The following is a 12,154-nucleotide window of genomic DNA, read 5'->3' as shown; positions in this document are numbered from 1 at the left end:
ACCAACGTTGATATTGATCAACTTCTCATTACTATTGATGGTGAGAGTTTTCGGAGAATTCGGTAGAAGGTGTGGTTGAGGTGTTCTCAGTGGAGGCATCAGTTGAAACCATTGTTAGTCGCAGCGGGAAAGACAAGTGGTAAGGGAAAACTTTTTTGTTAAACTTTTATGCTCTTGATACCATATGAGCTTTACTGTTGGAGTGATGTGATTTTTATTAATATGTATGTGTATTTATACAAGAGAGCAAACAACAAATAAGGAAAGAAACCTTCTCAAAAAAAAATAAGGAAAGAATCAGCTAATACAGGATTGCGATCTTCTCCTAATCATAATAGAAACTAAATCACTAATGAGATACTAAATTATGGAATATCAATCAAGATATATCCTAATAATCAATCAAGAGATATCACTAATAGGTTTATGGTAAGAACTCATCGGATGGTGATCGAAAACCGTGAGTTTGAGTTATGTGTAATTGTTTAAGCTATTAAGGTTTTTTTTTTACCGTGAACTAAGGTTGGTTAGTAAGCTTGACCTCATATAAAGGTCATGTTATCATTTGGGAAGTGGAAGAAAGGAAGGGTGTGGTGATACACCATTTATTTATCACCGAGGTTGTCGCTCGTGAGTTATTGGTATGTTTTCGGCATAGTTGTTCTTCTTTGTTAGCTGCATATACTCCTCCTATATGATTATGTTATATAGACAAAGTTATCATTTGAAGGACGTCGACAACACGTCGTAACTGACCAAGTAGAAAAGCAAGGCATAGTGGGAGAGTGCAACTTATCAAAAGTATACACTGCAAACATATCGGGCACACATTTTCTAGCTGCCAAAAAAAGTGATTCAAATGATCTCTAGCATCTGCACAACGTTGTTATGGTCAGGGGCTACAGAAACTTCAAGGAAGTCATTGGTAGCATGGGAACTTTGAGCAAACCAAGAGGAGCCAGAGGCTTGGATTTGATTGACTTCCAACATTTTTAATAGAGTAGTCATATGTAAACTACTCTGGATTTTGGCACGATAAAAGAGATGAATTTTGGTTCCAATGGGTTCACAACTTCCATATAATGTTCTACATGACAAGTTGTCTTTCAATCATATGTTCTTTCTCTGTAAAGACGTATCTTAAGTTGGAATGAGGATGTAAAATGGATATCCAATCAAGTCAAGAAAGAAAGTCCTGGAATACAGGTTCTGGGGTGGAAACTAAATCAAAGGTGATAATTTGATTTGCGAGGACACTTCAAGATACAAAGGAATCCTTTCCTTGTTGAGGAAGTCCTAGTGATCTTTAAAGCTTCCTTGGCATCATCATACCACATTTTCTAGAAATGGATAGTCAGTATAGCCAACAACAGGATCAGAAGTATAGAATGTTTCCCTGTTATACTTATTGAGAGGTGCATCAAGCTCAATTCTCTTGGGTAAATCCGGATTAGCTATAAACAGACGTCCATACGCAACAAGATCAGCTCGGCCTTCATCCACAACTTTGTTTCCATCTTCTCTATCGTAACCACTAGCTACAATAAAAGTACCTCTAAATGCCTTCCTTATGGGTACAAGGCTTTCAGGACATTCAACTTTTTCCCCAATTGTTTTCATTCTTGGCTCAACCATGTGACAATAAGATATACCATACTTATTCAAGGATTCAGCCATGTAAAGTCCCAAAGCACTTGGATTTGAGTCTCCAGAATCCATGTAGTTAGCAAATGGGGAAAGCCTTATTCCGACTTTGTCAGCTCCTATCTCATTTACAACTGCTTCAACTATTTCGAGTGCAAATCTACAACGGTTCTCTAAAGACCCTCCATATTGGTCAGTTCGATTATTGACTTGGTCTTTCATAAACTGGTCAATTAGATAGCCATGTGCTCCATGGATCTCAACCCCATCAAATCCTACAATTGAATAGCTTACATAATAAAATATTGATTTCAGAATCCTACAAAGTGTATTTGAAGGCAATACTGATGTGACAGCACATCACAATTAATCAAGTCACCTAGTAATTAATCTAACAAAGCACTCATATCAGAAAATGGTCTACAAGATGTAAAATTGTTTGCAAAAACTTCTACACCTAAATTTCTTTTCTTTATTTCCCCTAGACCATGGTGGAGATAACTGAAAAGTAACCCATTCTGGTTTAAATTTCTCTGAAGAGCACCGATAATGTCATTTTGACTGCAAAAGTCATATTGTTCACACAAATTCTGTTGCAATTAGTACAAAATTCTTTTCTTGTTTCTCTGCTTTATTGTTTACAGTACAAGTTCTAATCCAATGTTCACATATGACAGTTACATTCTAAATATACGCAATATAAAATGAATCTACATACTGGGAAAAAATTTAAGCTCTTCCTATATATAACATACTAAAAGGTCATCCTATTTTATCAAGTTTGACGAATAAGTCATTAGAATTATTCAAATACTGATATATTCAACTCATCTTATGCATGTTATTTTCATACTAAGGTTCTCACCATCCATTTTATCAAATACTGATTTTGTGTTTTTTGTCTTCTTTCCTTTTAGGGTATTATACATCATAAAAATAGTAAATATGAAATAAAGATTTTGTACTCCAGAATTTAAGACTCAAACAACTTCTATCAAAGTAGACTGAAAAGTTTTACCAGCTTCAATGGCATTTCTAGCAGCAATCCTGAAATCGTTAACAATTTGAGGAATTTCATTTGTGCTCAGCTGTCGTGGCGGAGTTTGAGTTTTTACTGGCTTGTCTGTGCTCGAGATAGGAGCTTGTCGATTGGGCTGGAAATCTGTTAAGAGGATCCGGAGTTACATTTAATGAGATGGTTCTCCCGAAGTATCAAATATGAGTATATAAATTGGTTAAAACCACTGAGGCAAAGTTAGTTACCTTTGGTAGAAATTCTCCCTGTATGCCAAAGTTGGCAAAAAAAGATTCCTCCTTTGTCATGGACAGCACTTACAATTGGTTTCCAGGCCTCGACTTGATCCTTCCTCCATATACCAGGTGTATCTTTGTATCTTCAATTAATAAAGTATTTCAAAAGAGTATTTGGGAGGAAATTAATTAGAGCTACAAACTTGGTAAATTGCAAGAACTGAGGTTACCCATGGGAGGTGTCAGAAACTCCTGTAGCTTCTGATATAAGAAAACTGCTTTTTGTGGTTCTTTGTGAGTAATAAAGGACAACATGTGGTTGAGGAACATTGCCATATGATCTTGTCCTTGTTAATGGCGCCAACACAACTCTGCAAAACTTATTAAGTGTTACTAATAAGAAGTAATTCATATTTTATCCATCAATCCAAAAAGAACGATGGTAGCAATTGGTAATTGTGGTGGTAGTAATGATTGGGATGATAAGTTGGTTGATGTTGTTGAGATACTCGTAGTTATCAGGTTGTTAGAGTAGATTTAGTTCAAATTGTTTGATCCAATCTTTTCCGCAAGATTAGATTAAGTTGTTAAAATAGTTCCTTAGAGTTAGTCAAGTTAGTTACATATTAGAATTAGTGAAGTTAGTTCATCTTACTTGTATGATGTTATGATTGAATTAGATCATTCAAGTTTGCTTTGATTCTCAATCTCTTTATGGTTTCAGAGCCTCTCTAAAACTCTTAGGAGTCGGATCCAATTTTTTTTCTCTCTCCTCTTCAAAAACATGGTTGTCCCTGCTACCACCAGTGACAGTGCTGCTGCAGTCCCAACTACCACTCATGTGGTACAATTTATTCCAGCAGCCCAATTACCCATCAAACTGCAAGGTAACCTCAACTTTGCAACTGGTGATGCTACTCAACAGACACATGCTCCTTGGGCATCTCACTGGTGCCAAATCTACTCCGCCAACCACTATCACCCAAACTGATAGTACTATCTCAAATCCTTAATATCATACATAGTTTTGCCAAGATCAACTAATTCAATAGGCAATGATGGCATCAATTGACCCTACCATTGCTCCCATTGTTGCAACTGCTTCCTCGACAAAAATGGCATGGTATCTCCTTCATATAGCTTATACCAACAACAGCCACACTCGTATCTTCAACTTGTGAGATCAGTTGCAAACTTGAAAAAGACCTCTAAGATAGTTGCTACTTCCCTACATGAGGTCAAACTAATTGTTGATACTCTCAAATTAGCAGGCTCTCCAGTGGCTGATGATGAACTAGCAGTCAAGATCTTGAGTGTCCTGGATCATAAGTACCGTGAAATCACTACCGCTATAAGAGCGCGTGACACAACCTTAAGGTTTGAGGAGCTATTCCAGAAACTTACGGACCATGAACTCTTTCTCAAACATCAAGATATTGCAAAAATATCCTCAATCATCACAACTGCATTTGTACAAAGGACCAACTTTCAGCCCCAACATCACAAGAATAATTACCACTTCCCCAATCAATCTTCGAAACCACAGGCTCAACAATAGGCGTACCCTGGCACAATCAACAAAATGGGAGACAACCCAGGCAAGCTGTTAAATGCCAACTTTGGAAGAAGATCGGGCACACCACTGATGTGTGTCACTCAAAATTGTGCAATCACTTTGAAGCTAAGGTCAACTTTCTGTCGAATCATCACCAGATGCAAATCCTTGGATCCTTGATTCTGGAGAAATCCATCATGTCATAATAGATTCAGATAAATTTGAAGAGTATATTTGCAATGAGGAAATGTCCATGGGTGACAGTAAAACTATTCCCATTATTCACACTAGTTTAACTCGAATTAAGGCTTCTAATTCTAATTTTATGCTCTCTAACACTCTTTGTTGTCCAACTATCAAAAAGAACCTTATTTCTGGTGCTAAGTTTTGCTCTGACAATCTAACCTCAATCGAACTTTCAATAATCTTTTCTTGTGAAGGATCTCAAAACTTGGAGAATGCTGGTACAAAGCTGGAATAAAAATGGGCTCTATTAGTGGCCCCGTAGGGATCATATATCACCTTCCGCCAACTTCAACTCCACCAAAGTCTCCCATCAACTATGGTACTCTTGCCTGGGTAATCCTCATCTGAAAATCCTAGACTTAGTACTGAATAAATTTTCACTTCCCTTTTCAACCAAAGAAAAGTTTGATTTTTATAATTCTTGCTCATCAAATAAAGCTCATCGTTTCTTATATCAACAACTCACTTTAAAATAGCAATGCACCACTTCAAACTTTGTTTAGTGATTTATGGGGTCCATCACCCATTTTATCCATTGATAAAAAGTTGTATTACAACATTTTTGTTGATCATTACACCTAATATATTTGGTTGTATACAATCAAAAACAAAAGTGAAGTCGCTTCTATTTTCGCACAATTTCATCCTTTGGTGAAAAAAAATTTAAACACAAAATTGCCTTTTATACTGATGGAGGGGGGTGAATACACATGTCTTAAACACTACCTACAACGCAATGACATTGAACATTTAATTTCCCCACCCTACGCACCCCAACGAGTTGGCATAGCTGAACGAAGACATCGTTACATTGTCGAAACAGCTAGAACTCTTCTCAATGAAGCCTCACTACCATCTGAATTATGGTCATTTTCCTGTCACCATGCTGTCTATATGTTAAATAGACTTCCTACACCTGGCCTGAATAATGATTTTCCTTATAAACAATTATATGGCGAACCACCAAAATACTCTTTGATAAAAATTTTTGGTTGACTTTGTTATCCATGGCTTAAACCATTTACACACAATAAGTTTCAGCCTAGATCTACACCATGTGTTTATTTAGGAGTTTCTATTGTTAATCATGCACACCTCTATTTTGATCCAATGAACTCAAAAATATTCGTTAGTTGCGATGTTCAATTTTGTGAAAATATTTTTCCTTTTACTCTAATGTTCTCACACTTGAAAAATAAAATTTCCACGTTAAAATGGGAAATCATAGAGTCCCCAGTTTGTAAGATTGCCCATCCAGAAGTCCAACACAATTTGGACTCCAATCTCGTTCCAACTCTTCCGCCGCCTATTACTATCCCCCCAACAGTTCCCTCTCCTTCCAATTCAACAAATTTGCATTTATCTCGCAACACTCAAGAGTTCATAATTGAAGGGAAACTACTAGCAACCTCCACTTCATTAGGTATAATTCCTATCGCTTCTCAATCTCCTTCACTATTTAATAATCCCTCCTACACCACCTCTCCCCCATCACCCGATTCTAGTCCTCCCTAACCAATATTGATCCAGCAGCCACCAAATCCTCAAGACACTATGCCGACTATCGATGCCCCTCCACCCTCCAATGTGGTCCCACCAAATCCTCCAGACACTATGCCGACTATTGATGCCCCTCCACTCTCCAGTGTGGTCACACGGTCCAAAAATAATATCTTCAAATCGAAAAAACAATTCTGCTTCTTGGCTTACCATTCTCCCATATCAAATATCTTTAAGCAAGCAGTTAAGTACATTGAATGGAAGAATACCATGGATCTGGAATACGAAGCCCTAATGAGAAACCAAACTTGGGAACTAGTACCTAGGACCCAATGAACAATGTTGATTGTAACTGGTTGTTTTGAACTAAATGAAAGTTAATGGTTCCATTGACAAGTACAAGGGGCGATTAGTAGCAAAATGTTTCACACAATATCCAGGATTGGACTTTATGAAACTTTTAGTCCGGTTGTCAAACCAACCACTATCAAGATCGTTCTATCCATCACAATTCAAAACAAGTGGAAGGTTCACTAACTTGATGTGAACGTCGCATTTTTGCAAGGTAACTTACAAGAGCAAGTATTCCTGGCTCAACCGAAAGGCTACGCTAACTCTAATTTTCCCAATCATGTATGCCATCTCAAAAGGTCTATTTATGGCAAAAAAACAAGCTCCATATCCCTAGTATAAGGCTCTCAAGTCTCATTTGACTGGTATCGGGTTTGTTAAGTTTCAATCAGATGCCTCTCTATTTATTTTCACATCTGAGGTTGTCACTATGTATATTTTGGTTTATGTTGACGATATCCTCATTACTTAGAATTACCCAACCCTTGTCACACATGTAATCAACTCTCTGACTGGTAGGTTCTCCCAAAAAACCTTGGTTAACTCAACTATCTTTTTTGGGATCGAAGTTAAACATGTTCTGAATGGAATTGTCTTATAACACTCCAGGTACATACTTGAGATTCTCTTAGATGTGGATACAACAGACTATAAAGGGGTTGCGACACCCATGTTCTCAAGTTCACCTCCTACTGATGCAACCTTTTATCGCCGCACCATGGTAAGTTGCAATACTTATCATTCACATGTCCTGGTATTGCTTTTGCAGTTAACAAATTATCTTAGTTTATGCAATCCCCGAGTCTGGAGCACTTGAAAGCAGAAACAGTAAAAAGGGTTCTTCGATATCTCAAGTCATCAACAACATTTTGCTTGCAAATATCTCACCACTCTGATAGAAATCTACATATGTATGTTGATGCTGATTGGGTGGGCGATTGCTGTGACATAATCTCCACATCTAATTATATACTCTTCTTAGGACCAAATCCTATATGTTGGTCCTCTGGGAAGCAACAATCAGTGGCTTGCTCTTCCACTGAAGCAGAATACAAATCGGTAGCCAATGCACTCTCTGAGATTACTTGGGTCCAAAACTTGTTGAATGAGTTACGATACCAAGTCTTACAAATGCCAAACTTTTTTGTGATAACATTGATGTTTCATATCTCAACAAAAACCCAGTCTTCCACACTAACATGAAGCACATTGCACTAGACTTTTATTACCTCCGCAATAGTGTGCAATCAGGCAGAGTGATTGTCAAATATCTTCCTACCGTGGATCAAATTGCACACACTCTCACAAAGCTGCTGCCCAAACCTGCCTTTCTTCGGTGTTTATCAAAGTTAGGTGTTGTTGCACCACACCTAACTTTAGGAGGTGTGTTGAGATACTTATAGTTTTCAGGTTTATAGAGTAGATTTAGTTCAAATCATTTGATCTTATCTTTTTCACAAGATTATATTAAGTTGTTAAAGCAATTCCTTAGAGTTAGTCAAGTTAGTTATATATTAAGTTGTTAGTGTACTTCCTCAAAATTAGTCAAGTTAGTTACGTCTTAGTTGTATTTAAGTTGACGTTACAATTGAACAAGATCATTCATGTTTGCTTTGATTCTCAATCTCTTTAGATGTTAGTGGTTGGTGGTGCTGACTGAGAAATGTGTGGTATATAATGATTATGTTGGTGGAAAATTGATCGTGATGGTAGTTGTGATGTCAAAAGTAGGAATTGGTTGTAGTGATGCTAATTTTTTGTAGTGGTGGCGGTGATAATAATGGTTGTTATTCTGAATATAACTGTAATGATGGAAGTTGTAGAGGTGATAATGATGGTAGTTATTCTTAATATAACTATAATGATTGAACTGGTAGGTGTGATAGACCGCGATTGACGGTAATAGTTGGCAACGATGATGATTATGATGACAAAGGTGGGTTGGTGATGGTGGTGGTAGTTGACAGTGGTAGTGGTAGTTATGATGGCAGAGGTGGTTAACAGTGGTGGCCGATAGTTGTGGACAAAGTGGTAATAAAATTGTTCACACAAAAATACTTTTAATAAAACTGCCTAATTATGCAAAATACTACACTATTTACTAATTCTTCCTTTTGTTTAAACTAATTACATATTGTCTCAGTAGTTAATAATTCCATACAAGATTTCAAGTTAGATATTCCTAGATACATGTATTTTTCTACCATATACTATCTGAAATATAGATACAAAGGGAGAGAGGGGAGCGAGAGAGGAGAGGCAAACAAGATAGGAGAGAGGCGAGGGAGAGAATCAATGTATCCCAAATACATGCGAATGACACTAGATACATGTATTTGAGGTACCATATACATTCCACATATATTCTAAAATACATATACACAAAGAGGAGTGAGTGAGATCGGAGAGAGGCGAGCAAGAGAGTTACAAATCACACTACATATATGTATTTGAGATACCATATACATTGAAGATACATTCTGACATACAAATGTATAGGAAGAGAGGCAATTGAGAGAGAGATAGTCAATCAAAATAGGAGAGATGTGAGTGAGAGAGTCATTGTATCCATGATACATGTAAATCCACTTGGATACAAGTATCTGAAGTAAATTACACCTAATTTTTATTCATGTATCCAAGATACATCTATCTAAATGCATCACATACATGTATCTGAAGATCGAAATCTTGCACGAATAATCATTTCAAAATTTATGAGAAGGCACGTAATCAAGACCTTAATTAGTGAGATTTGTATTATTTTCCCTAATATTAATACTTTAAAGATTGAGTAGGTTATCAACTTCCTTGTGTTTATATTGACCCAAAGATTGAGCCATTAATTGTCGGAATACCTTGAAGAGCACATGCTTTCAAGTATGCCATTCGATTCCAATACAATCTCATGTGATTTATGAAAGTCACATGAGGCAATTCTTATAAATGGCCAAAAATACAAGAAGACAAGTTTTCATTCAGTTTGTTATTCTTAATTTGTTATAAAGATATAAATTCAGGATTCCTCTGATCAAAATCATCCATTTCAACCATAAGAAGTGCATTATCAAACAATCTATGCTCCAGAAAGCACCAAAAATATATTCTATATGAAACTATTTTCAAACAAGAAAGTCAAAAGTACCTGTGAGAAAGTTGAAAGTTACCCATTTTATAGGGTGTGAGCAAAGGATTTTCCATCTCGAGCTTTCTCCTCTATTTTGACCTTCACTGCAATTCTTGCACTAAAATGCAAAAGGTGTTGTTAGTATACAAAACTACAAGGAGAAAGTAGAGAATGATGCTCATATGAATAATACTACATGTGTTTATTTGAAAAAACACAATACTACAGTAATTGAAAAGTAAACAATGTGTTTAAATTTGGATTCAGAGATTTACGAGATAGTTATGTACATTCTATTTAGATATTAAGAATATGCAACGTGTTATGTTGAAGGTTAGTTAGGGTGTAGTCTCCTTGTTTTTATATTCAACAAGAACATTTGTCCCTATTACATGAGGTAAACAAGGTAGGAAGTTAGCATTAGAAAAATATAAGATTAAAAAAATTTGAGCATATCTAGTAGCAGATGTATGGGAAAAAAACACATAGATCCATTACAGAGATGAAGAAGGTTGAAGATAAAGCCACATAACACATTTAACAGATTTAGTATGTGTGCTCTTTGTCATTAAATTGAAAAATAAGGGTATTTTGGTCCCTTAGGCTCATCAAACTAATAAGTTTGCTCTCCATTCTCCTAGGCTGTATAAGTGTCTTTCAATTTGGAGTTGAACAATAGATTTTGAAGCTGAGGGGAAAAAGAACAAAAAATGGGTAGTAACTTTGCAGGTCACATCTTAGAGGCTAAAAGTATTGCGTTCAATATATAGTTATAGTAAACTAATGAATAGAAGAGCTAACCAAATATCGCAATAGCTAGAAGCAGTTCTAAATTGTAATCAATAGAAGAGCTAACATAATATCATAGAAGCTAAATGAGATTGTAAAACATAATGAATAGAAGAGCTAACATAATATCACAATAGCTAAAAATTGTTGTAGTGATGTACCCATCATTTCAAAAACATCAGCACAATCTAACAATTCATTCCTTACAAAATCTTCTCGAGAAAATTAATTTAGAAACACAAGACTCAAGTACCTAAATATAAATGTCTCTCATATAGTAGTTAAAACATTAACATTAAATCCTACTCCAGGTATATATATATTTATGAAGTTTAATGAAGAAGAAGTAATATCCCACAAGCTCTAAGCATTTGTTTAGTACTTCATTTCATTTTCTTGTAGTGATTGGTTTTTATATGTTTTGTTTTATAATTGCTTCTTCTATTTCTTCTTCCATTATACTTGAGGATGCCATTCTTTTTACTTATTTCACTGGCAATTGTTGGAAACATTTGTCCCTTTTCAACACAAGACAAAATAATAGCAATTTTGAACCAGTAAAATCTAAAGTCACTATCAAAACGATACATGAATCAACACAAATATCTTTTGTTTGTAAATGTAAAAATTCATCCTTAATTATATTCAACAAAATGTTATCAAATAATCAAGATATTTATCTAAGAATTTAGTAGAAATTTTTTCTTTGCAAGCTCTGAGCTGTTGAACCTGTAAACTCTCATAATCCATATAATGGACAATAATTATGGCAAATATTATAAAAGGACATTGAAAACAAAAGACCCTCCTGCTTAATGATGCAGAAGCAACAAAACCCTATGCCTAAGGAAAAATAAAATTTCAATGAATAAAGAAAGTCAGTAAAATATCTATTATTCTAGATTCAACCTCATGAGCAAAGAACACCAAGTAATAGGTAGGATTTAAGGGCATCAATCTTAAGCCATTAATGATAAATATAGAGAGAAATCATTGCAATTAATACCAAGTACTACCAACAATGAGCAGCAAAAAACCAAAACAACAAATAAAACATAAAAAAAATGTTACAATACTTATTGAATATAGTAAAACTCTGGGATGATCGAAGAAGGCGATAGAATCGATGAAGAGAAAAGGAAAATATGTGTATATGTTCATATAAAACTGATGTGCCGACAATCTCTTTTTAGGGCAAAAAGACACGTATTATAAAACATTATTTTTAATGACCAACTTACCCTTCACCTTTTCTAAAAGGATAAGCAAAACATACACATTGAAACAAAAATAATAATAGCAATTTTGAACCAGTATGCTCTAAAGTCACTATCAAAAGGATACATAAACTAACACTAACATCTTTTGTTGGTAAATATTAAAATTCATCCCTAATTATATTCAACAAAACATTATCAAATAGTTATGCTATTTATCTAAGAATTTAGTTGCAATTTTTTTCTTTGCAAGTTCTGATATGTTGAACTTGTAAACTCTAAAGTCATAGAGCATGAGGTCATTAACTTTATACTGGACAAAAATTGTGGCAAAGATCATTAAAACACATTGAAAATAAAAGACAAACATGCTTAATGAAGCAAAAGCAACAAAATTGTCACGACCTCAAATCATATTGTGATAGCGCCTACCACAACCCCTGAGTAGGCAAGACAAAAATCCAAAACTAACTT

At 35.3% G+C, this 12,154-nt stretch overlaps 1 protein-coding gene across 2 annotated transcripts; it reads right to left on the bottom strand.

Annotated features, from left to right (window-relative positions):
* Positions 1–523: 523 nt before the first annotated feature.
* LOC125843581 (12-oxophytodienoate reductase 2-like) lies at positions 524–11,578 on the bottom strand. 2 transcript variants are annotated; one of them, XM_049522720.1, is made up of 6 exons: positions 11,540–11,578; positions 9,693–9,792; positions 3,126–3,266; positions 2,908–3,038; positions 2,663–2,806; positions 524–1,919 (listed from the first exon to the last, which is right to left on the bottom strand). In XM_049522720.1, the coding sequence occupies exons 2-6, from the start codon at positions 9,746–9,748 to the stop codon at positions 1,327–1,329; spliced, it is 1,065 nt and encodes a 354-aa protein (XP_049378677.1). In that variant the 5' UTR covers positions 9,749–9,792; positions 11,540–11,578; the 3' UTR covers positions 524–1,326. The 2 variants fall into 2 exon arrangements, with proteins under 2 accessions (XP_049378677.1, XP_049378676.1); XM_049522719.1 differs by lacking the exon at positions 11,540–11,578 and adding an exon at positions 11,274–11,319 and having other exon boundaries at positions 9,693–9,794.
* Between the last annotated feature and the right edge of the window lie 576 nt (positions 11,579–12,154).

Source organism: Solanum stenotomum, chromosome 11 (assembly GCF_019186545.1).
Source record: "Solanum stenotomum isolate F172 chromosome 11, ASM1918654v1, whole genome shotgun sequence".
NCBI classification, from domain to species: domain Eukaryota; kingdom Viridiplantae; phylum Streptophyta; class Magnoliopsida; order Solanales; family Solanaceae; genus Solanum; species Solanum stenotomum.
The sequence above is the reverse complement of the archived record's forward strand: the minus strand, read 5'-3'. Positions and strand labels throughout refer to the sequence as shown.